This window comes from Lonchura striata, chromosome 7, assembly GCF_046129695.1.
Source record: "Lonchura striata isolate bLonStr1 chromosome 7, bLonStr1.mat, whole genome shotgun sequence".
Lineage (NCBI taxonomy): Eukaryota > Metazoa > Chordata > Aves > Passeriformes > Estrildidae > Lonchura > Lonchura striata.
This window is the reverse complement of record NC_134609.1, coordinates 11,476,501-11,501,129: the sequence shown is the minus strand read 5'-3', so window position 1 is coordinate 11,501,129 and position 24,629 is coordinate 11,476,501. Positions and strand designations below refer to the sequence as shown.

The window sequence follows — 24,629 nt, the reverse complement described above, 5'->3', positions numbered from 1 at the left end:
TGAAAATGGCTGGTTGGCCTCATTTCTGCTTCTGAGAGGGGGAAGGATAAGAAAATGTGGTTCTGCTTGAGGCTGGGGGAACCTCTATAGACAGATCCACTGTGGGGTCTTCCCTGACTTGTTCTGTAAGTTTGAATCACTTTGTTAGATTTAATTTGTAATGGAAACATGCTTTTTTTTTTTCTTTTGTTGGCTGTGAAGCATAGTTTTAATTTGGCTCTTTCTACTTACTGAGGTTTTGTTGCCTTTGCACAGCAGCCCTAGAGCTCATGAAGATGTTTCCTTATGCAAGGAACTAAAGCAAAGAAGTGTTCCAGTGCTGCTCTACTGCTGCTCAGGGATGTCCAATCTACAGGGTTAGTCCAAAGTAAAACCCCCTGAGACATCCTTTCTATGATAGATCCTCAGTGCCAAATACTCTGCTTTGTGCTCCGACTCCTATAGTCTGGCCCACAGAGCAGATCTAGGTATCACCCAAGGGCATTATAAAAGGTGCTGAGTTGTCTGTCCTGAAGGCAGAAATTAACCTTGTAGACAACACTGGAAATGACAAGGAATGTTTTCCCTTGCTGCCGTGCTGTTTTTGAGTAGCCAGCTCACATAGTGGGGAGTGTTCATGCCTCTGCATTCCTGACTTTGGTACTAGGAATACAAACTGCCATCCCCAGCTGGCTTTGGAGCTGGCTTTGTGCTGCAAATGCTTGTCCACTGGGAACTAAAAGCCAGATGTGCTTCACATAGTTTCCAGGCAGCACTGATCCATCAGATGACAGTAGCTATTGAGCACTCTTCTGGTGGCCCAGAGACACAAAGATGAAAGCCTGATGCCTGTCAACACCTCCCTTGCCATTCCTGTGTGTCTTCAGTTTTCACTTCAGTCCACCTCACAAAAGCAAATGCCACAGAATATGATGTTGCAATGTTAATAACCTTTTATTTTTGAGAAAGAAGATCTTAAGTTTTGTAATTTTGAACTGCCAGACAAATTTGGGATACATTGAGCTTTGTCAAATATTTTCCTGCATCAGCATGAGCTGGGTACCCACCTTCTTCTTTAGAAGCATCTTCTGCAGCATTTCCTGGATGATTTTTAGTATGAAAGATTAACAATATTTGAATGCCCTTTCAAGGAAATGTATTTACATGGAGGAGAAAAGCTGTGATGAACAGCCAAAAGGAAAAGCCTGTAGAGATACCTGGAATAATTTCTTAGAGTGGCTTATGTTGTTTCCCAGCTGCTCTGCCTTTAAATAGCCTCTTACCCCAACTCAGGAGCTCCACCAATTGTAAAAGCAAGAACTAACCAGTGCCAGATTCAAGTCTCAAAATACAAACCCTCTGAGATACAGGGAGTGAAGGGATGGGGGGCAGGTTCATAAGAAAACTTCTAAGCATTACTGTAGCATAAATAATATGGCATCTTTCACCTCAAATAGCCTAACACTTCATAAAGTGATATGAGCTTCACTAGTTGCTGAAACACAGCTATTTCTGAAGTGGAACCTGATCTCTTTCACTTTTTTTCTTTCTTTTTCTTTTTTTTTTTTTTTTTTTTTTTTTTTTCTTTTAAGCTAGCAGACAGCAATGTTTTAAGGTGGAGAGTGAAGGATACAACCAATCATAAATATAAATCTAGGAAGGCTTTGCAAAATGCAAAGATCAAGAAAAATCTACTTTTATTAATAACATGCATCCTGGTGTCCCATAAACTTGTGTCCTGAATTTATAAATGTAGTTTGTCTGGAAGAGATGCAGGCAGCTCAAACAAGATTTTGTCCCCTTTATTTCAGCAATACTCTCTTACAGGCCTTTGATGGCAGATGCTCTGGTTCTTTTTCTCTCTTCATTCAGTTTCATGTCCAAGTCCCGGAGCTGGCTGAGGAACCCTGCATTGGGGCAGATGTTTCTGTGAGCACTCACTGTCTTCAGGGCATCCACAAGTGTCATGTTTTCATGGATCATTAAAAAGGCGAGCACTAAAGTTGCTGAGCGGCTCACTCCCATGGCACAATGAACAAACACCTTACCTGCATGAACAAAAAGGCACAGCAAGGTGAGTGTGCTTTACCATTTCTAAAGTGGAAAAGACAAAGGGAGGAGAAAAAAAATAGTAGAAACAAGTTAAGAAAGCAATGGTGATAATTAGTGGATCTTCATGCTTTCAGGAAGATCATCTCTCAGGCAAGGTGGTACTTCATACTAACCTCCTGCATCTAATTTAGGCCTAAGATTGAAATAGTTGAAATTTTCTGTGGAAGGAGAAGCTTTCTTCTGACTAAACTTGTTAGTATAGTTTTCTGTGGAAAAAATAAAAGTTTTGGCAGAAAAATTTGGCCCAGCCCTGCCTGTGATCACTGGCAAGTCCCACAAACTCCGTGGGATAGTCTGCCTGTAAAAATGGAGTTGTGTAATTTACTGTATCTCAGCAGCCCAGTGTGAGCTATAACTGAGGATTTAATAAAGCACTCCAGTGAAAGCAGCAGATCCTGAAGCCAGTCAGAGTCAGAGCAAACTCTGGAACAAATGGAAATTATGATAACTAGGCCATAATCCAAACTCTGCTGACAAAAATTCAGCAGGCTGCAGGTCAGGCTCGTAGTTTTTTACTTAGTTCATTAACTTCTGCTGCTTCTCTAGTTTAATAGACAAGCTGAATAAAGCTGCAATTCTGTAAAATACTTGAGCATGTGAAGCATTTGAGCCAGCACTGAAGTGCCGCTGCTCCCACAAGGAGCAGGAGCAGTATGCAGGGCAGGATCCCCAGCTGGAGCCCCTGTCAGTGTGCGAGGGGTGGGAGGGATGTGTGGAAGCACATAGATCCCACTGATCTCTACAGGATGGGCCCATGGGGCAGCATCTGCACTGCCATAGCCTCTGCCTTTCCCTCTATACTCAGGTCCCAGAGCTTGCCCTTCTTTTCCCCATGCTGGGCTGGGGGCAGCCAGTCTTCCACAACTGCTGGGGACATGGCATAGGCACCCTTCTCCATCCTCTGCTCAGTGGTTCTGTATGTGCTGCCTTGAACCATATGCTGATTCTAAGCTCTGTTGGTGCCTGTTACTGCAATGAAAAGTCATTTGGCTTGTGTTGAAATTTCCTCTCAAAGCTTATCTTTGCTTCTCTCTTACCTCCTGAAGAGTTTAAGGCCTTGCCTATGAAATTGGCAGCATCGTAGAAGAAGATACTTAAATCGAAGGAAGGATCATCAAATGCTTCTACTCCATAGTATTCTATTTGCAGATCTGCATAATATTTGGCTCCCGTGTTGATGCTATATGGTCCATCTGCTGCATTAAGGATATGAGTAATGTTGAGGCTTTGAAGTGTAGTTTTGCTCCTAGCAGCCCACCTGTTGAAAGACATGAAGGGCACATTGGCAATGCTCCTAACATTATGCAAAAATAGCATGGTTTAAAGTTAGTGCCTGCTCCCACTACGGAAGGATACAGGAACTGCATCTTACAGAGGAGCAAATTTCAAGAAGCACATAGTGCTTTGCACATAAAAAATGTGATATGGAGGTGTGGAGAGCAGCAGGAGCACAGACTTGCCAGTGGGGTATTGTCAGTTAAGCAAATGCCTCCCAACAGATAAGCCCTGGGAACATGGCTTACTGTATGAAGTGGTCAAGATTTTCCTTAAATATTTGTTTAGGAAATTTTAGAGCTAATCTCTCATTGGTAGTGTACCTCTTCTCAAGAGTGAGAACTCGCACAGATGCAGTGACACCTTGTTCCTGGTTAGGACATGAAGTAGATGCATTGTGTTCACCAGCTAGGTGACCCCCGTTTCCCACCATAAACTAGGACTATAGGCATTCTACAAAATTCTGAACCTTAACTGATATATTCATGAGGAGGAGGAGCTGGGCAAAATTAGCTAATGATTTAGGTAGTCTGCAGTAATCCAACTGGAAAGAAATAGCAATAAATATTATTGGTCACAAGAATAAGGTATTTACATGAAAATTCATGTTTGATATTTTCAGTTTTATCATCTTTGAAAGAAAGCTTGGATTTGGAATATCAAGATCACTATTGTACAATTCATTTGAGTCTTCCTCCTTCTGGGTTTTAATCTTGCTACCCCTATTTGAGTGTTAGGGCTACAAGCCTCTTTTCTACTGAATTAGAGCACAGTTTTGAGGCTACATAATGCATATCAGAATAGACATCAATTTGGCATAGGTTCTTTGAGGACTTCAGTCTAGAATACAAATAATTTCTACCCTGCTAAATCTATGGTGGCTCAAAGAATATAAAAAACCAAGTCAGACACGCTACAGGTAAGTCACTATTTTGCAATGTCATGTGTTTCTTGATATCCAAGCTCTTTACATCATCACTTTTGGAAGCCTGTATCACAAAAACATTCCTGAAGACCCAAAAGCTACTCCTCAGTAGTACCACACCCCTTCCTCCTCTTCCTCCTCCCAGGGACTGATAACAGCTTAACAATAGGACCATATGTTCTTACGCATCTCCTAGGTAGATATTTGGCCAGACTTGGTCCACGTGATTATCAGAGCTTCCTCTGAGCCACAGGAGCTGCTGGAGATCTGATAGTGCCGGTGTTTCGTAGGAAGTGCTGCTAGTCAGAGATGAAGAGTCTCTGGTGTGAGGCATCTTGCTGCTCCTTTGCATGTACTCAGGCTGTATCAGAGACAGTTGTTCTGAAATAAATTGAAAGGAAATTTTCATACAGAAGTACTATTCCCTAGAAAGTAGATCTGTTCATTACCCTCCAAATAGGATTACATTATTAGAACTAGTGTGTGCAGCAGGGCCTGCCAGTGTTGCTAAAAGCATCTAGAGAGCAGGACTGACTCAGGGGTCAGACTCTACAGAATGTAACTTCTCCCCTGAGAAAGCAGCATAAGATAATGTGATTTAATTTCTTGTCAAGTAACTGTTGGTGAAGAACATCTGCATCACCTGAATGCAGACTGGATGAACCTTGTAGGTACAGGTAACATTTCTCTTTTTGTTGAAGTGCTACCAGAGTATTTGTGTACACTTGACACTGATTAGTTAAAACCAGAAGTTTTTGAATGAATCACTAAATTGAATTATACTTACAAAGTTTCTAGGGCCAAGGTGAAAATCTTAGGGATGTGTATGTGAGCGCCATCTGTATGGTGTATGTGTACACACATATAAACACTGTGTACTTACAATTTTATTTCATTTATAGTGATGTATTTAAACACACATACATACATGTATACATAGGAAATTATTTTCACATGCATCTATAAACATATATATTGTATATGTCTGTATGTATAGAAAGAGAAATCGGGAGGATTTGAACTAGTTTTTTTTCTCTCAGTTGAATATCCCTGGACACTTAGCTATACTGGTATTCTTGCGCCTGTCTGTCTCAATCTCTCCTCTGGGAGCTGTTCCACTTTGTATAAATAATGTGATAGCTACTTCACTCCAGAGAGGGGCCATTTCTCTTGTCTGAGGGACAGAATACTTACCCAGGATGTGTGAAAAAAGAGTATTTTTGAAATTATACAGCTAAAAGTTCTGGCATTGTTGTCCTGTTGAGAATCTCATCTAGTGCTCTCTCACAGGTCTCTGAGATCACAGACCCGTGAGCCATCAAAAATCATGCCATGGAATATGGGCAACCCTTTTGCAACGCTGTTTGCTGGTTTAAACCCAGCAAGCCCAGGTCAGATGGTTCAGCTGGAAGCAAAGCTCAGTCAAGAGCAAGATATCCAAGCATTCCCTACTCTAAGACTTTAGGAACATTTCTCCTGCCTGGATTGCATTATCCTGAATTGCTGTTCTTGCCCCCTGAAGATATTCATGAGCTTTGTTTGCTTGCTTGTTCTTACTAGAGTAATAATCACTGTGGAAGGTACACTAGAACTCTTCCCAAAGCAGGGTAAATGGTGTTTATTCTGATATGGCATCAGCTTCCACTGTAATGCCTGAATGCCTAAAGCTAAGTTTGGGTTTATTTTCTCAACAATTTTAGAAAACAAGCACAGATGGGACCTTCAGAAGTCATCTGGTCTGTCCTCTGCCCCACAGCAGCAGCAGCCATATGGATGTTACTACTAAAACAACAACTTTGTCCATATACATTATTTTTAACAGTGTAAGCTGTTTTGGGGAATAAGCAGAAAACAATGGAGAATATATTTTTGCTTGCAGAAAAGAAGTGGAGTTGATGTGAGGCATATTACTGAACGTACACATATATTTCTAGGACCTCAGTCTAAATTTGCTTCCTTTTCCCCTTCCTCCCTCCTCCTCCCCACAAATGTTACGTGCAGTTTTAGCTTTTTGTATGTTCCAATAAGAAAGAGGTCTCCCTAGGGTAACTACTTAATAAGCAAGATATGAAAAGCACAATAAAAATGATGGGAGATATAGAAAAAAGAAGACTGGTTTTACTTTTAGTGATAGAGGAAAAGAACTGCAGGGAAGTAGAGAGAAATATAGAGATAAAAGCCTATGATTTTTTCAGGGCAGATAATATAAGATCAAGAGCTTTGGTAAAGGAGTATGTTGTGCAATCCTAGCCCAGATTAGCATGAAGAATAGCACAGAAAAAGATACTGTGCACTGCCCAACAAGTTTTACTGCCTTGTGAAAGTCATGCACTGTGCTCAAGAGCTACTGCCAGCATCTTCATTATGACCTGTTTGTACTTTCACCGACACAGAACGTTAAGCTGAAGCAGTTAAAGAAAATCAAGACTAAGATAATACAACTTCTACATCAGGAGATTCATAGGACCATAGGCTCATTATCAAGGAGTGTGGCTGACACTGAGTTGCTTCAGATGCTTAAGGGCTGAAGTTGTGGAGCAGATGGATACCAAACTTTCAGTTCTCCTAGACCCTGCTGCTTTAAACCTCTATTGTAGTCTCTCAGTTAGCTAGAGTAATGGAGATGATGACCAAAGAGAATTAGATTTTGTGGCCATTTGTTCAAGACCTGACTTTGAAGAGGTTCTCCCAAAACTGAGCAATTTTGGTGCCAGTGACACTTCACAGGTGACTCTGACCTCTGCAGCCAGGGAAATGCTTTGCAACAGAGCTCCCTTTCATAGAGCAATCCTCTTTCCAAAAGGTGTGCCAACATTGTTTTATTCACATGCATAATGTCAGACAAGTGAGCTCCTTGTGTCAACACAAGCACAGCTCCTCCCAAGAACACTGCTCCCACCTGCGCTGCACTGCCTTGAAATTGGGCTGTTCTGCAGGGCCTTCAGGGTAAGCCTGGAAATAGCTATCGCAGATGATTGGACTAATGAGGAAAGCAATATGAATTTTTTAATTGAAGGCCAGGGACTTTGGTGAAGGTTTCCCCCCACCTTCTACTTTAAGATACTGCTGAGGTAGCAAAAGTGCTGCCACTGATTACATTTCTCTGAGCTTCTCCTTCTGGGTGGCTCCCAGAAGCTGCTCTAGGTGGAAACAGTCAGTGACAGCAGGAGGGCAGGAATCCCTGTACCTGAGGGAAAAATTTCTGTCTTACAAGGTCACTAACATTTTATGCAGAGATCTAAATCATGAAAGTTGGATAGGATTACTTTTCTTTTAAACTGTAGCTATCTCATTAGCTTCTTTCTTTCTTTCTTTCTTTCTTTCTTTCTTTCTTTCTTTCTTTCTTTCTTTCTTTCTTTCTTTCTTTCTTTCTTTCTTTTCTTTCTTTCTCTTTCTTTCTCTTTCTTTCTTTCTTCTTTCATTTTTTTTCTGTTTAAAAGTCAAACAACAGAAGCAAAAAAATTCAATCCTTGGGAGACTTTTGAGACTGGACAGAGATTTTAATGGTGATCCACAAAATACAAGGTAGCACATAAGCTTTAAAACTGCCTTGTCATTTTGCATCATTTCCCAACCACCTGTAGTACTGGGGTACAGCCCAAATAGCCAGGGCCAGCTTGGATCCCTGTCTGGCCTGTGGAGCCTGGGCTTTCCCAGTGGTTCAGGAGTTGCTCTGGAGGTGCAGGCTGGAGGTAGCCGTGGGTGGCATTGCCTGGCTGCACGGAGCCCCCAGGAAGGGCTGTGGGTGACTCCATGCTGTTTGCATGCAGCTGGGTGCAGCTCCTGAGGGACTCAGTCATGCCAGAACCTTGTCTACAACAACCTAGTGGAGCTTTGTATCTCCCTGTATCGTCCAGCCACTTGAATACTACATCTGCAAAGGTTTTGGTTTGGTTTTTGGTTTGTTGGTTTGGTGTTTTGTTTTTTTTTTTCTTTCCTTTCTCTATGGTGGAAACGATTGCCATTTTCTGTTGAACATGTCTAGCAAAAAAAACCAAACAAACAAAAAAAAAGAAAATAAAAAGCCCACACAACCCCCTCCCCAGTGACTTCAATTGACTAAAGCATTTAATAGATTTGTATTGCATTTGCAGATTCTAGTGCAAAAAAAATCAGCAAAGCTTTGGGGGTAAAAACACAAACACCCCAATATTGTAGCTATTAAATAGTTAATTTTGTTATTTCAAAAAAAAATTACCATTTCCATTTTTTTTTTCAGTTACCCTTTGTTTTGGAATTTGTTCTCCTGCATTAGATAAAATATTTTAAACATTAAAACAAGATGAAATGGCTTGCTCTTGGTTGAGAAAAATATGTTTTATTTCACTAACAGTGAACACAGACTGAATAGCCACCTATTTGCCTAGTCCAAATTGTCACTTCTGTAACAGGGCCTCCTGCCATTTTGCCATGGTTGTTCCCTTGTCTCCACAAGAGGGAACTGAGCTGTAGAGAGATTAAATGAATGTCTGGAGTCCCAAGAGGATTCTGACAGGACATTAGTTGGACCCAAATCATCTTTCCTCCTTCCCTTTTGCTAGAACCTTCCTGGTTGGCACAGCTCTACCTGTGGTTATGCTGATAGCCCAGATGGGGACAGGTGTCTTTCAGTAACAAGTCCTTACATGAGATTATTGAGAGCCTCAGGCACAGCAGGGCCTGTGGATACTACAATAGCACAAATGCTACCTAACAATAACATGATACAGAAAACTCCTGCAGCCAAATATCCTAAATTCCCTGTATCAAAAACCTGACAAACTAGATGTTTCAAAATTCCAAAGCATGGGGTCAGAATATAATTCATGTGGAAGGGAAAAAAAATTTAAAACAGCCTCTTGATGCATTTGAAAATGCTGTCTACTCTGTTGTTTCTTCTCTTTTCTCTCAGCAAGCATCTCTGCACTCATCTTTTACACTCCTTGCTCTTTTCTCCCAGGTAGTGTGTAACAGTATGACTCTTTGTCCTCCTGATGGAAAATTCCAGATGGAAAGAAGTGTGTTTCACAAGGAAATGATCATGTTAGTGGAATTAATCTTTTAAATACTGTAATGTGAAATATGATCTTCCTTTTTGTTAAGAGGACCCAGTCTGTGTCTCTACACTTTGGTCACAATCTGATGCTAAGAGAACCCAGGAGTCTCTTGAGGTAGAGCTGAAAGCTTCGTGTGCAGAAACAGGCACATTTAAAAGCAACAGCAAAGTTAAAACAGCCAGATGGGAACCTAGCAGGCAACCGAGAGGGAAACTCTCTGTTTTCCTTGCAAGCCTACAGGGGCTTGTTTGCAGGAATTAGAATCTCTCACCAGCAGTTCACTGCAGCTCTAATACCAAGTGGTATTGAAAATGAGAAGCAGGTTATGGCTGATGGTTTAAATGAGGTACCTATGGGAATTTAGAAATGAGATCCTGGACTTGTCTTGGTGTAGACTGTGCACATGGCAGAGCAATATTGCTTTCTTGGCTGACTGCATCATATATTATGGCCTTTTATTTTGCCCACAGTCAAACAGCAGGGAATAGTAGAAGTTCATTGCTCCAGCTCACTGTTCAAACTCTGATCTGTCTCATCAGAGGCAGTGCCCCTGAATAATGGAAAACAGAATTGGTCCCTCAGCCTCAGTGCAGGTTCGTGTTCAATGCAGCACTGTATAAATGCTATTGCCATTATTTTGTGAAGAGAAAAGCAGAATGTACAATTAAAGCTTTGTTTGGTTCAGGTTTTAAGAGAATTTACTACCTGGGAAAGCTGCCAGATCGAGGGCTCTGGAAAGCACAGCCCGCCCTTTAACCGCAGTGTCAGGAAAGAGCAGGAGCAGCTCTCCAAGCCTCCTCCACAGCTTCCCTCTCAGCCCAGCCCAGCTCAGATTGCAGATGCCCCTCACCCTACACTGGGAACCGTGTTTTACAGGGTGGGAGAAAATGGGAGTCTTCGCACCTCTTCACCACTTGGTCTCCCTCCTGACATCTCCATTCACATCCGGCCTTGTACATTTATGATGAGGCCCTCTCACTTCTTCAAACTGAGCTGGAAGGTACCAACTTCTGCTTGCAAGGAGCCTGAGCTGGGCTGCAAAGCTAAAGGCTAAAGGCTCCTTCCTCTGTGAGCCCTTGTGTTCCTGTGTAGGGCTGCCCATGGTGCTGGAGGGCTGCTGCCGCTGCCCCACAGGAGCTGCCTCCACATGGGGACAGCAGGAACGCATGAGGCCATTTCAGGGCAGGGCATGTGCTAGGAATCAGCCTCAGACAGGGTTTGGATAGCCAGAAGAGCTCCTGATGGTGAGGCAGGTCCCAGGTAAAAAGGGAAGACAAGGGGGTGCATGGCCAGACACAGGCATGCAGGTGTGGAGGTGGAGTCCAAGCATCTCAGCTCAGAGGGGCCCCTGAGTGCGGTGGGGATCCCCAGTGAGGCCTCCCAGCTGCCCCATCCCAGGTCACACAGCCACTGCTGTCCTTGGACAAGGCACAACCCCGGGAGGGGCAGAGCTTGCTGAGCTCAGTGGGGTGAGCTTCACCTGTGCCTTGCTAGTTTTTGGGAAGAAGGTGGCTACCTTGCAGAAGCGCTCTTGGAGAGCATTTCCTCTTCTTTGCAATGTAATAGACCTGCACATATTTTCCCAAAACTTGTAATTCCAAGCGGGGAGAACCTTTGTGTTGTCCCGCACCTGCCTCCCCCAAACCTCCTATTTGAGTCACGCAGCCTAGGAAGAAGCACTTGCCCATGCATGTGGCTAAGACTGCAGGGAAGTATGGCTTAAAAATGGAGGCACTGCTTGGAAAAATGGGGAGTCTTGCTGGCAGTGACAGGTCATGGCTGTGGCATGACACCAGCTTTAACATCTGCAGCTTTCAGATTCAAAAGAGATAAAAAAAGAAGTATTACCTTAGCAGCTGGCATCTCTAAGCTGTGGAACAAACCATCCCCAGCAAGACAGCGCTGCCCTCCACAGGCTCCTAGCACAATTTCCGACTGTCTGTGGTTATCTTCGAGCCTAGGGTGATGCTTTCCCCTTTATTTCTCCTCTGGGGCATTCCTGTCCAGGGTACAGCTAGGAATTCAAGCCCCCCAAAACTACTGACTTTTTTTTTTAATGAATCTCAATTGTGCTAATGTTTCTTCCTGAATTAAAATTGTCTAGTCTTACGTCCTGCTGCCAGCAGCCATAACTGTGCTGGATGCTGTAATCAAGAGAGCACACAATCACCATGCAGCTAACTGTTTCTAATAGTAGAAATTTCACTCTAATCTTACATAAGACCAGTAATGGAGCAGAGAGGCTGTGGCTTCTGAGGAGCTTAGAAAGCTTTCTTAGGCAGCTCATGCCCTGAGGGCAGAGAAGCTGCAGCTGCAGTGAGAGCAAGAAAAACAAAATGACCTTGATATTGATAACAGTTCAGTGAGTGCTGTCACAACCAGTGCTGTGCCAAGACTTCATTGATGTCACAGGCTGTCGATAGGTGTAAGTCATGGTCAGTTCTGATAAAAATGGTGTCAAAGAGGCCAAACTGAGAGAGAGATGTGTGGAAATAATGTCTTGAAAGCTTCAGGAAAGACAAACAAGGTTGTTAATATATTGCTATTAAAAGGGGCTCCAAAGCACTTTCACTTCTGCAGGCAGTATGGATTTGTGTGACTGTGGATTAAAGGTTTTTTTTTTTCTTCTCCTTGATTTACTCCTCAAATGATTTTTATCTGACTGCTGCTGTCAATACAAAATTGACAACACTGTCAAGTTTGCAAGATTTCAGAATATTTGAAGGCATGAGAAAGAGGTTTTGATATTCCTCGGTCGTTTGGCAGGGGTAGCTTTGAGCTGTCTCTCCCTGCACTTTTAACATAAGCAGTGAAGTGCTCTCCTTGCTTTGCCTTTCTTGAAAGGGTACATACAAAAAAGGCACCTTTTTCTAAGGTTGACAAAGCTGTACAAATTCTTTGCTATAGAATCAAGAGCAAACTTCAAAACTGTACAGTGGAAGATCTATTTTGGCACTTGAGTTTTTCAGGCATATCATAGAGCTTTCCAGCGACATTCACAGCTCTGTTGGGGCAGAGTGGAATTTTTTCTTCTTTTAATTTCTTTTTCAACTGCTGACTTTAAAATCATTATTTGATTTTGATTAAGTAATCTTTTAAGAAGAGTGATTGTATGTTACAAAGGAGTTGACCACTGATGAGCACATGAGAATAACTAAAAGGAGATATTAAGACATAGAATGGGGATTTCCTGTCACTTGCAACTTTTAATTATGTATCTAATGGGTATATGCTCCTAATTTCTTATGTTAAATTTGAAGAAATACAAGTGAGTGATTTTTCTGTTGTACCTGCCTGGTATCAGGGTGCCAGGTAAATCAGAGGGAAGTAGGAGCTGCCTCATCAGGGGCTGTGGGCAAAGCAGGGTGTGCGGCTGGCTCTCCAGGCTGTGAGGATGAGGGGTCAAGGGCAGTGGAACGGCCTGTCCCAGGGTCTCTGGGAAGGAGTTTCCCTGCCTGGCCCTGCTGCAATATCTCTGTGAGAAACAGGCAGCACAGTGCTGCCCCACTTCTGAGACTGAAGCTATGCAAGCCTTGCAGTTGGTCAAGCAGGGCAGAAGCAAGGGTTGTTTTCTCCCAGCAAGTTTTTGCAGAGTGTTTTCACTTTATTGCCAGGTTTCACTATATCTTGCCAGGTTTTATGCTATTGTTTTTCTGATTCTGTTTCATGCCCTTGATGTGGACTGTAGGTGGATGGCAAGACTGGTAGGTAGGGTGATGGAGAGGAGAAGAGCCTCCAGCAAAGCAGCAGCCTCAGGGCTCCCAAGAGGGAGGGTTGAGCAGAGGCAGAAGGAAGGAGCATGTCCTTGCTGGAGGCTGTGCCTGCTGCAGGTGGTTTACAGCAGACAGTTTGGGAACACACCGCAAGCTTAACAGTCCATTTTCCCGAAGCAAACCTCCGTGCCTCCAGCAGAGCCTTGGCAAGGCTGTCCTCTGCCTGAGAAAGTTGCTACAAGCAGGAATGCATTAAGGACTTCGACATTCTCAGGTACAATGGCAATGGGAGTCACCTGTGAGCTATAAATAGCACTAACATCCTTTCTCTCCAGTGCCTGGAATCCCAAGCAGTCATTTTTGCGGGTGCTAGTGAAAATAAACAAAACTATGAAGAGCTTTAATTTACACTCTCTTTGCAGGCTGGAAATTTTCTTAGTAAGTAGTGACTAGTTTTTCTTACTGACTCTGAATTTTGCATTGATTTTAAGGGAAAATACTGGCTTTTTTTTCTTTTTGAATATTTTAAAATTATCATATATAATTTTCATATTTTAACCTCAGCTATGTGGGAAGAGCTATTATGGCAGGAGAGTTGGGATCACAAGTATTCATTTTCAAAAATCCTCTGTGCAATTGCAGGAAAAGGAGGGAAAACCCAGGAACCTAGATTCAGTCTTATATAAATCTTACATGCATTTTTAACAAAATAATGAAAATGTTTTGGTTTAGAATTAAGCAAATAATGGAGAATGTTTGGACAGGTTTTGTGGTGTTTACATTGAGAGGCCAGACAGCAATAGTGGTTGCAGTAAAAGGAAAAGCTTTACATGCCTATCAGACAAGATCTTTCTATGGTTTGATAGGAAACAAAGATGGCTTTGTTAAGGAGCTATGAAGACCTGAGAGCAACACTGGCAAAAGGGAGCCTTTTCAAAATATTTAGGGTTCACTTGTTGAAGTCTTGTCATAACATGATTAAGTCTCACCTGTTATGCAACTCTACTTTGCTCCTTATAGATAAATTGCTCTGGGATAACCAAAGAACCCCCCACTATAAGATCAACTAGTGGAGCTGAAAAAATGAGTCAATAATTTAAAATTTATTTTAAATATGCAATAGGGGCTGTATTTTTTTGCAGTGATGCCAACTAATCTAATTGTAGATTAGACTATTTTACTGACAGCCCCTGATTTAGGCCGGCGGGCAGCGGCTAGTGAAACGCTGTGATTTTTCCTACTGCCACAAGATGGCAGGAAAAAACAATGTTGGGAGATTTAAAAACGCACAGCGATGGGCATCGCAGAACGGAATACACTCCTGGCCGGCATTAAAAGGGAGGACTTACAAGAAACTGTGCACGTTGGATGGAAGAAAAATGTGAATTGTACGGAATTAATTAGATTGGTATTGACCTGGGTGTATACATCAAAAGATCTACACCGTATCCTTTCCTATGCAGGTTTCATGTGTAAGAAAAGCCTGTGATAGTGCTCATTTTTTCCTGTACACCATGCAGTTTGGCCTGGTTTTGGTCTGCTGGCAAAATCTGTCGTACAAGCCAGTCCAAGACATAATGCACTCACCTAAAGTAAAAAGCAGGGTGATTATTTTAGTCTTTTATACTGTCTTCTTCCAAATACGGTTCTCTTCCCATTCCCTGTTCCTCCAGCCATAGTAGAAAAAGAGCCAAGCTAGAGGATGCTGCTCTGGCCTTTGGGAACAGTGGGAGACAGAGGGACAGCAGCCGGGCAGGAGGGCAGGCTGGGTGCTAGCAGGCTGCTGCCCTGGGCTGCTGGGCTGGGCTGCAGGGTCACATCCGTGTCCCTCCTGCCTGTTCTCCTGGGAAAACTACCCTTCAATGCAATGGGTGCCACAGGAGCTGCTGGGGCTTTGGAAGAGGGCTGGAATGGAGGAGTCTGTGCTGTCTCCCCAGCTGCTTTCACTTCCAATACTTTTCTTAAAGGAATTAAACCCTCTACAGGAACAGAAATTGGTTTGGAAAATACAACCAGACTGGCTGGGGGTTTTGAGTTACCCAAAGGCATTCCTCCTCAGCAGCCAGTATGGTGGCCCCCCTGCATTCTTCTGACAGATAAAAGAAAGCTGTGAAAAACTCACAAAGATTATTGTGCAGCAGGAGCTCGTTAACTGGTGGAAGTTAATTGTGCATGGCAGCACCGCGCAGACCCCGTGGGTCCGGCCCTGGTCCCGGCCCTGCCGCGCCGCTGCTCCCCAGCATGGCCTGGCTGGCCTGGCTGGCCTGGCCTGGCCTGGCCTGGCCTGGCCTGACCGGCCTGGCCTTCCCTCACTGAGACATGGGGCACGTGCATCAGGGCCTTTGCGGTTTGTCTGCTGAGAAAGTTTGTCTGGGACAAAGCTCATGGTCATGGCAGCTGTGCTGCCCCGTGGCAGTGGCCTCCCCAGAGTCTCCTCCAGCACCAGCCTGCTCCTCACCCATGCAGCCTGCTCCTCACCCATGCAGCCTGCTCCTCACCATGCAGCCTGCTCCTCACCATGCAGCCTGCTCCTCACCATCCAGCCTGCTCCTCACCATCCAGCCTGCTCCTCACCCATGCAGCCTGCTCCTCACCCCTCCAGCCTGCTCCTCACCCATGCAGCCTTCCTCCTCACCCCTCCAGCCTGCTCCTCAGCTATCCATTCACCTTTCTTTCTCACCCAGCCTTCACTCCTCCTTCTCTTTTTTTCCCCCACAGCTTTCACCCCTCCCTGGAACTGATGGAGGCAAGGTGCTTGTTGGGAGCATGAGGGTAATTGGGGACTTTTGTGCTAGGACCAGTTCTTCTGTTGAGTCTGTAGTAATTAAAAGTATCAAGAGGTTTAAGAACTAGCCAATCTGCTTAAAGCCAAAACCTGGAGGATACACAGCTGTCCTGTTTCTTATGCTGGCTTCCTCTAGACTCTGCTCTGGCCTGATGGAGAATGAATAACTAGCCAGCCTTCAGGTCTAACCTGCATTGACTCTTTTCCCACCTGTCTTATGAATTGTGTCCACACTACTCAAAACTAAATATTGAATTCTATAACATGGGCACCAGACAACCAGAATCTCCTCCCAGGCTGGCAATATACTTTTCACTATGACCCAAGGTTCATTTCACAGTGATAACATGGAGAATGACAAGTCATCAAGAGTGAAGGAGCAAAAGCAAAATGCTTAAAGCAGCTTTCAGCTCTTGTGATGATGAGGGAAAAGAACTGGTGATATGGGTGCCCATCACCTGAACAGAAACACCCTTATCCCATGACATGATGCTAAAACAGATCCTAATGTCTTCACACCTTTCCAGATTCTGATCTGGAATTTTCAGCTTGGATTTTTAAGATATTCTTCCTTGTACTGATTCTTTTCTTAAAATTACTTTGGTCCCAGCTTGCTTCTGCAGTTAGCAGCTTCATTTTGTGAGGAAAACAAGTGATGGAAAGTCTGCAGCTGCTGGCAACACCACAAGAACACTGCCAGCATCCAGGAGCCTTCCTTTGCCCTTTGGATGCCCACCTCTGAGTTGTGAGGTCCCACCTGCTATTTAAAGGTAGATTAAACCTTCCTTGAAATTAATAGTTTAAACTGAACACAAAATTACTTTGAATTTAGCTCATGCAGGACATCCTACAACCTTGGTCCTTTTGCCAGGTTTTCAGCAACTGACTATCTAGGTCAAAACAGCTCCAGAGTATGCTTAATCCTGCTCTGGATGTGAGGTGAGCAATTCTTTACAGATTGAGGTGTTAGTAGATATGTGTGTATGGAGAAAACAACACTCTCTAGACACCTGCTCACCTTTGGTTCTTGAAAAGAAAATCTTCCCCTTTCAGCACTAAAGTGTTGACTGCAAGTGTCAATTTGCTATCTTTTATAGAGAAAACAATACTGAGAAACCATTCATTACAGGTAGTTTATCTACAAAGCAAAGGCTGTCCAGGAATTTGAAACCACTGGCAAGAAGGGATTTTCTATTTCTATTCTACTGGGTTAAGGGATTTTCTATTCTATTCTACTGGATAAAAACTCTAGCTGAGTTTTTAATTTTTGTTTTGTTCATCAAGGTGTATATGCCTGAGAGATAACAAATGTGCAAATCAGCTCCAAAGGGAGGAATCCCCTGCACAGCTGGCATAATCTCACTCACAGTGCTGGATCAGGTCTTGAGAGGGCTATACTGACCTCTGCTCTTCTCCTGCCACTTTTCAGGACTGCCACAAGTAAGGGCTGAGATTGGATTGGGCAGTCTTAACCCAAAATACCCAATTTGATCTGAAATACAGGGGCCCATAGCTATGTGAGCTTAATTGGATCCTTCTCCCTATTTCTGAGACTGTCAGGCACAGGAAAGTGGTTGCGACTGTTGGAACAGAAAAATGTGTCACAGAGCTGAGGTGCTTTTCTTATCTTGACTTACTTAATGTCTGTCCCACCTCCCTCTTCCATGAAGAAGTCTTTCATGCCTGTCCCATTTTCTACCTTTCTAGGGTCATAAACAATAGTGATTATCAAGTAACTTTATCTCATCCCTCTATTAGCTTAACCATTCCCTTGATGGATCACAGACTGGGCGACGACAGGCAAAATCTCTGTCATTAAAAACTCAAACTCCCTCTGCTCTCCAAGGCACTGGTATGGTGACAGAGCTCCCCTTGCATACAGACAGCCTTGCCTTTTGCCTGGTTACATCTCCTCCAGGCAGGATGATGCATATTGACTTTACAGCTGCTCTATGTGGCTACTCATGCTTTCACAGCAGGATCTATCAGCACCAACCACCCCCCTTCCTGGGATCTGAAAGAGTGCTGCCTTTTGGCACAGGAATGAGCCTGCTGTCCCCAGAGAACATAAAGACAAAATCCTAGCCAAAGAGGGAACCATGAGAACAGAGCTAAGGTTATGACTTTGTAAATGTTTATCTTCAGTCTGTATTTGATGTCTGGATAATAAGGTGACCAGTCTCTTACAGAAACATCAGGCAGGTTAAACAACAGAGGGGCACACAGTGGTTTTCTTGAGCTGCAGAACAGAGCATGTGCAGGGCCTTACCATTCCCCACTTACCACCTTTGTGGCTGATGGATGCTTTCATGCAGTGTCTCTTCCTAAGCCCTTCAGATCTGAGCTGTAAGTATGGTTGATTGATACAGCTGTGCTTCTTTTTTTTTTTTTTGAATAATGGTTTTCCCTTTGTACTGTTTGCATTTTTTTTATGCTCCTTTGGTTCACTCACCGTTTTCCAGTTTAGTAAAGAAACTGTCTGTGAAAACAAGAATGGAAAAAAAGAAACTTATCAAAACCAGGTTTTTTATATACATAGGGAAGAGATGTTTCAAGGTGATTCTATCAGGTTATGCACCTAAGTATTATTTCTGCCCTTGAAAATCTTTCACTTACAGTGCTTAATTGGTCTGTGCAAATCTATTGCTTAAGAGATAATTGGCCATTTTTATAGAAGGATCAGAAACAAAAACACTCCAGGCTGTTGTTCTAACCATTTAAAAAAAAATAAAAAAAGGAATTATGGAAAGAATATGTTTCAGGGCATCATCCAGCCTCTCTTGAAACTATGCAAATCCACTTGGTGAAAACAACAGCAGACACAAAGAAATTAGTTGTATATGAAGAACTGAGATCTCAAATGTGATATTATGCAGAAAGTAAAGAGTCTGTACTAAATAAGTAACAGCTCAACGTGTTACCAAGGGTGCACTTTGATTTTGATGAATGTTAAAAGAACCTTTAGCCTTGAAAATAAAGAGGATAATTTCTCTCTAGGCAATGGCTGCTCGTGAAAGCCATAAAATAAGAGCACTGGAGCCCTAATTTTATAGTGCTTTTTAAATGATTTTCAAATGGTCCAGCTGCTTTGTGCCACAATAGCACAAGACAGAGATATTTACACCGGCAATAACAAGCATGCATCAGCCTGCCCGAGCTGCTCTCTACAGGCAGCCTGCGGGAGGCAAAACACACGTGGGAAGACAATACTTGCCAGTGTGGCTTGATCACAATCACACCATGGTCAGAGCAATCCTGGGAAGCTGCTTTTTTCACCCAACAACTCGATGTTTTCCTTGTCTGTGTGTTGCCTGCGAAGCACAGGATCTGTGCAGCTGGCAGCGCTGGTTCTATTTTGACACTTGAGAGCCTGCCAGCAATGTGTGCCTCTTAGGCCACACTGTCCTTGGCAGGCGTGTCTTTTTGGAAATAGGAGGGCAAACTCAACCCTTGGCTTCACTGATGGTTTGGGATGAGAGTTTCCACAAGGACTAGTGTGGCCCCAGCTTTAGTGTTCTGATGCAGCACTGCATTACCTTCTCCAGAAATGCATGCATGTGGCAAGTGAACGCTGGGAAATGCAATGGAATTCTGCTGAGATGCTGAATTGCCACCAGCAACTTTCTCCAAGTATTTTACCTCTGCATGTTTAGGACTTCAGTCTAAAACTACAATTTATTTCCAAACAAATGCTCTAAGATGAGAACTGCCCTTGGGTACTCTAAGTTTAGCTTGCCAATTTGGGTAGTCATTTCAACAGTTAAAAAAAAAGTTTCAATTTTTTTCGTTACCATCCCCTCTTCTGAAGTGGCGAGACATTGACATTAGACAGGGTACTGGGAGAAACCTGCCTTCTGAGCCAGCAGAATAGGCTTTAAAGAGCAGTTCCTTTATGAACTATTCCATTAAAATTAAATAACTTGTCTCTTTCCATGTTCACTGGTGCTAGAAGCATAGCAATGTTCAAGTAATAAGAATTTTGGTGGGAACAGGAAATTTTGAGCATGAGAGAAATGTCTAATTTATACTGCAAATTTATTGCATTTGCAGTAATTCTCAGGTCCATAAAGCTGAGACAGAGCTGGGCAGAAGACATGGCAGGAAGAAGTCACCTCTGGAAAGTTCTCAGCCATTGAGCATCTGTTGTCACCAGTAAGAGAAAACTGTCTCCCATATGGGTGATTTGTATGGGTTGGGCAATATTTTCCCCTTTTCATTTGCTGATCCAAATCAGCAAAACAGGTTAGCATCTTTTTGTGTCCAGGGATATACTTAAGACCTTTAATTTTAAACAGGGGCCTATTTTGTCTTGGAGTTGAGTTTTAAGAGTTAACGAGCAGAATGGACAGCAAATTAGGAATGTATCCCAGAGGAGTACCTAGCATATTTGCTGCCTTCATTTAACCAAATGAAGGAGCATGCAAAATTCAGAAACATTCTATACCCTAAACAGAGAGGAAAAATAGATTTTTTTGCCAAAGCTTTAGGTCATGTTCCTTTCATCTTTATCTCATATTCAGATTGTCTGACATTTCTCCTTGTTGCTTTGTGTTCTTTTAATTTCCTAAGAGTTTAGAGTTGACATATGTGTATACTGTATCTTAGTTCAGTATGTAAATCCTGCAGCTTGATGAAATTCCTCACGACTGAGTAACTCTTTGGATCGCATTGCCTAGAGAAAAGTGGCAGAATATCATAAGGCAAGCCAGCATAAAGGAAGCAGATCTGCTTTTTCTAAGAATACAACAAATAAAGATTTTTCCTTTCAAAACAGAAAGGAGTACACATAGTGCTGTTCCAGGCTGCACGGAATAGTGCTATGGTCACAGATTGCTTAAGTTTGTACTTCTGCCTCACTCACATCTCATCTCATCTGATCTCTGAGAGATCCAATTTACAGCAGGTCAGATTAAGTAGCCTCCAGGGTATTAAATACAGCCCTTTCATAAATCAATAACTGCTTTTTGTTACTAGAGATCTGAGTCCAGAAACAGAGGAAAACACATGGCATAAGGCTTTGTAAATGGCCAACTGGCATGTCTCTGCAATAGCTCTTTGGAGCTTTTGGCTATTTCTCAAATGAGAAAGTAACTATTTTTAGTTATTTTTGTTGTGTATGCTGACAAATCAATACAGAAAAACTAAAAAAAAAAAACCAACTAGTAATTTCTGACTGAGACCTCAAAACTGTCTTGTGTTTAATTGCTTTTCTTTTTTCTCTCCTGTGACAGAAGATACATTCTGATGATTACTAGTACACCATGTGTGATCCTTGCCACTGATGTGGATATGGTTTTGTTGGTCACTCCTAATCGCTCAGGATCCTTCTGTTTTCCCACGTGCCAATGAAGACAATGTCTGTAAGTGGATAATTAGGCTTACCTGAGTGCTTGAGTGACATTTAGTTAATGCTGCTAAAATAATTTGTGATTGCTTAATGCCAGTACTGTGTAAGAGCAGCAGTTTACCATTGGGACAGGGACTCACCATTTGCCCTTGTTAATGCACACAGAATGTATAGGTTAAAGTCGATTGTGTCTTCTATGAAAGCTTATGATTACAAATAGCTGAAGTTATCTTGTTGCCTTGTAATGTATTCCTGTCTGTAGAGCCAGTGCCCACCACACTCTGAGACATTTTTTCTCCTTTGAGAGGTGTAAGAAAAAGTAAGGTAGTAGAAGAATGGTAAAAGGTTGAGATTTCTGAATATACTCATATCTGGAAATGCAGAATTCCAAGATATTTAACTTCTGAAAAGAAATAAGTTTAACAAGTTTTACTGACTTCTGTTGGCTACAGTCACATTGAAGACTGCTGGCCCAAACACCCTACAAAAATTTATCTCAGGAGGTAGTTCGGATCCTTCTATAACTGGATTTGAAATATGTATGTTGAACACATTGAGGTTTTAGCATAGCTTGTAACTGTACAATATTTCTTTGCTGACATGATATTAGCCTTGCTGATCTGGTTAAACTCCAGTTAATAAACCTGCCTGCTTAAGATCAGCATGAAGTTTGATTTCTGCAGGATATTTTACATATTGTGCCCTCAGCTGCTTATTATATAGCACTTCAGAAAACATTGTACCTTTAAACCCAAAAGGTCTTGGCCTTGGCCTTGTATATCAGCAATGGCTGATAGCCAGACAAATATTTAATAATCAGATTGTTGACAACTTCAAAGTCCTCCAGGATGAAAAGTCATCATGTTAAGTCAGCCATCCCTACTTTATTTTATGATATATTTAACTTGTTTAAAGACAGGGAACATCAGATTTCTGATAAAGGCATACAGAGAAATATTTCTTACAAAATACAGCATTAATTCTATATGGATCTTTGATTTCCAAGTAGCTGCTCAGAAACTGCACATAAATGGTTCCACAGAAACAAGAAGTGACAATATATGGTACTGCTCTGGGTTATTTTAGCTCTGGCACAAGTTCTGATGCTGGTATGGGTTTGCTCAGTAACAGAAACATCCACTGTTTATTAACTTCACTGAGTACTGGGCTGGGCCCTAAATGCACATACTCTCTCCATTCCCCATTTCTATCTCATGAAGAGCTCATTAAACCTTATTCTCAGGTGTTGTTCCTATTTGTCTTACTGAAGTTGGCACAATAAAGAAAATTCCATGTGTAGTTCTTGATCAACTTCCAGTTTCACTCTTTGCAGTCTGTAATTCATATTTAAGCTGGTATTAGTGATCAGCTGTTCCATTAACAAAGAAACCTGTTTACATTTCTATTTCTGTTAGCTGAGTGTTCTCAAAGTTTGTTTTTTCCTTACTACACATACACAGTTGTTATCTATATATTTTTCATTTTGTTCTCCACCATTTCTTTCCCTCTACAAGACAGAATGTGATTGAAAGAAATATTCAAGAGTAATTTGGAACATGTATATTCATAATCATTAAAAGGTCTTGAAACTGCACTTAAAAGGCTGTCTAAAATCAAATGTTGTTGTTAAGAGAACACAATTTCAGTGATTTTTGTCTTAAATCTCGACCTGTACCACCTGTCAGGCTCAATTCTACAAATCCTTATTTCTGCACATGGTTCTAATAAGTAAAATAGTTAATTTCCAAGTGTAGTTACAGGTTTAACTGGAAAGGCAGGGGTCGGTTTCCCACTCTCCGGGCCAAGGCAGAAGCTCAGCGAGGCGCTGCCCATCGCTGTTCCTGCCTCAGCCCAGGCAGGCTCCGGGCAGGGCCCCGTGCTTGTCCCCAGCGCAGGGCACGGGGCCACCTGCCGGTGCCACGCTCCTGCCTGCGGGCGCAGGGACATCAGGAAGCAGGCGGCAATCCGCAAAACCAAGTTTTGTAAATGCAGAGTATTTCCCCAGCGTCACCTGGCCCATTTTTTGGCTTTGCTGTTTCATAGCTAAAAGAATGCCCACTTTAGCTGTAATCAGTGGGCAATCAGCAGGGCTTTTAGTTTCCTCTGTTTCTCTCCTGTAGGAAATATTGTAATTTCTAGATATTTCAACAAGTGTGCAACCTGATGATGGTGAAAAAACCCTTGTTTTGGCATAACACTGGGTACTAGGCATGTTGAGTGCAGATGATTGCATGCTTTCTCTATGCTTCAGAGTGAAATACCCATCTGCACAGTTTTCAGAAATAGTGCAGTCTGCTGTCATTCAGAATATCTGTAGATTTGTCAAAGTTTCAACTGCAAATCAAGTTGTCATATAAACAGCCAAAATCAGAATACTTTTTAATGTGAAAATTTCCATTCTATTTAAAATTACACCAAAAAAAGGTAAAAACCAACTATTGTTCAATTTTAAGGTTGCTCAGGATCATGAGCCTATCTTGTGCTCTGTATGGTAAATGCTGCAGCACTTATAAAATCTGTATGTTGCACAATTATAAATTAATACAAAGCAATAAAGAGTCTAATTCTCTTTTTAATTATTTTTCTGTGCAGTAGGTTCTTTCTTTAATGGATAGTCCTTTTGCTTTCTTCTGTGCTAATCTTAAGTCTATTTTAAGGCAACGAAGTTAAGGCAATGAACTATATAAAGTGGGACAGCATATGTTAATTAGTACTGTATTCCCCAGCCCTTCAGAACAGCTCAGCCTCAAATAACACTTACATATTGCCTATGTAGAGATTAGGCCACTCTTCACCCACGTGATTTAATTCCACCTTGCAGCTGTCCAAAATATCTGGCAGTTCCTGGGCAGAGGGAGTGCCAGGCTCAGAGCATTCCTGGGCTGACAGGGTCTGTCTTCAGGTGCTGACCCCTTTGGAGGCCTCATGCAGAGTCAGGCAGAGGAGGGAGGGCCTGCTGGAAGCCGCTGCTGTGGAATGCTCAGGGCAGGTTTTTGCTGAAGCAGGCTCCTTCTGCCGCCTGATGTTCCCGAGCAGGTGGCTGACTCTAAATACAGCTCGCGCCTTGACGCCTCCCTGGATTAGCTCAGCACTACGTCCCTGATGCAATGGGGAACAGCCAGAAAAATGAACCTTCTGCTTTAAGTGAATCTTGCGCAAAAAAAAACGCTACTCCTGTCTTCACATAAGCTATGGTGCTGTTCCTGCTTAGCACGGAGCTTTCCCTGTGAAAGAAATGTCACTCAGTGCAACCGAGACACAGTCCCAAATGCCTCATGTGACCCAGTTCTAATAATAAGCTACCAGGAAAGAGGGGACAGCACAGCTTGAGGGTGAGTTCAAAATAAACACCATGAGAACACTGGTCCTGGGCCTTACCCAAGGTTCACCAAGCCCACTGTCCTGTGCTTGGACTGTGGTTGAAAGTGAATGCCTACACAAGAACACACAAGCATGA

General features: G+C 42.6%; 1 protein-coding gene across 3 annotated transcripts; it reads right to left on the bottom strand.

The window, feature by feature from the left end:
* Positions 1-1,659: 1,659 nt before the first annotated feature.
* LOC110480879 (dual specificity protein phosphatase 13B) lies at positions 1,660-24,385 on the bottom strand. 3 transcript variants are annotated; one of them, XM_021549208.2, is made up of 5 exons: positions 23,934-24,385; positions 18,278-18,304; positions 4,477-4,672; positions 3,129-3,349; positions 1,660-2,027 (listed from the first exon to the last, which is right to left on the bottom strand). In XM_021549208.2, exons 3-5 carry the CDS (start codon positions 4,641-4,643, stop codon positions 1,801-1,803), a joined length of 615 nt encoding a protein of 204 aa, XP_021404883.1. In that variant the 5' UTR covers positions 4,644-4,672; positions 18,278-18,304; positions 23,934-24,385; the 3' UTR covers positions 1,660-1,800. The 3 variants fall into 3 exon arrangements, with proteins under 3 accessions (XP_021404883.1, XP_077640702.1, XP_021404887.1); XM_077784576.1 differs by lacking the exon at positions 23,934-24,385 and adding an exon at positions 19,036-19,183 and having other exon boundaries at positions 18,278-18,300; XM_021549212.2 differs by lacking the exon at positions 23,934-24,385 and adding an exon at positions 19,036-19,183 and having other exon boundaries at positions 4,477-4,652; positions 18,278-18,300.
* Between the last annotated feature and the right edge of the window lie 244 nt (positions 24,386-24,629).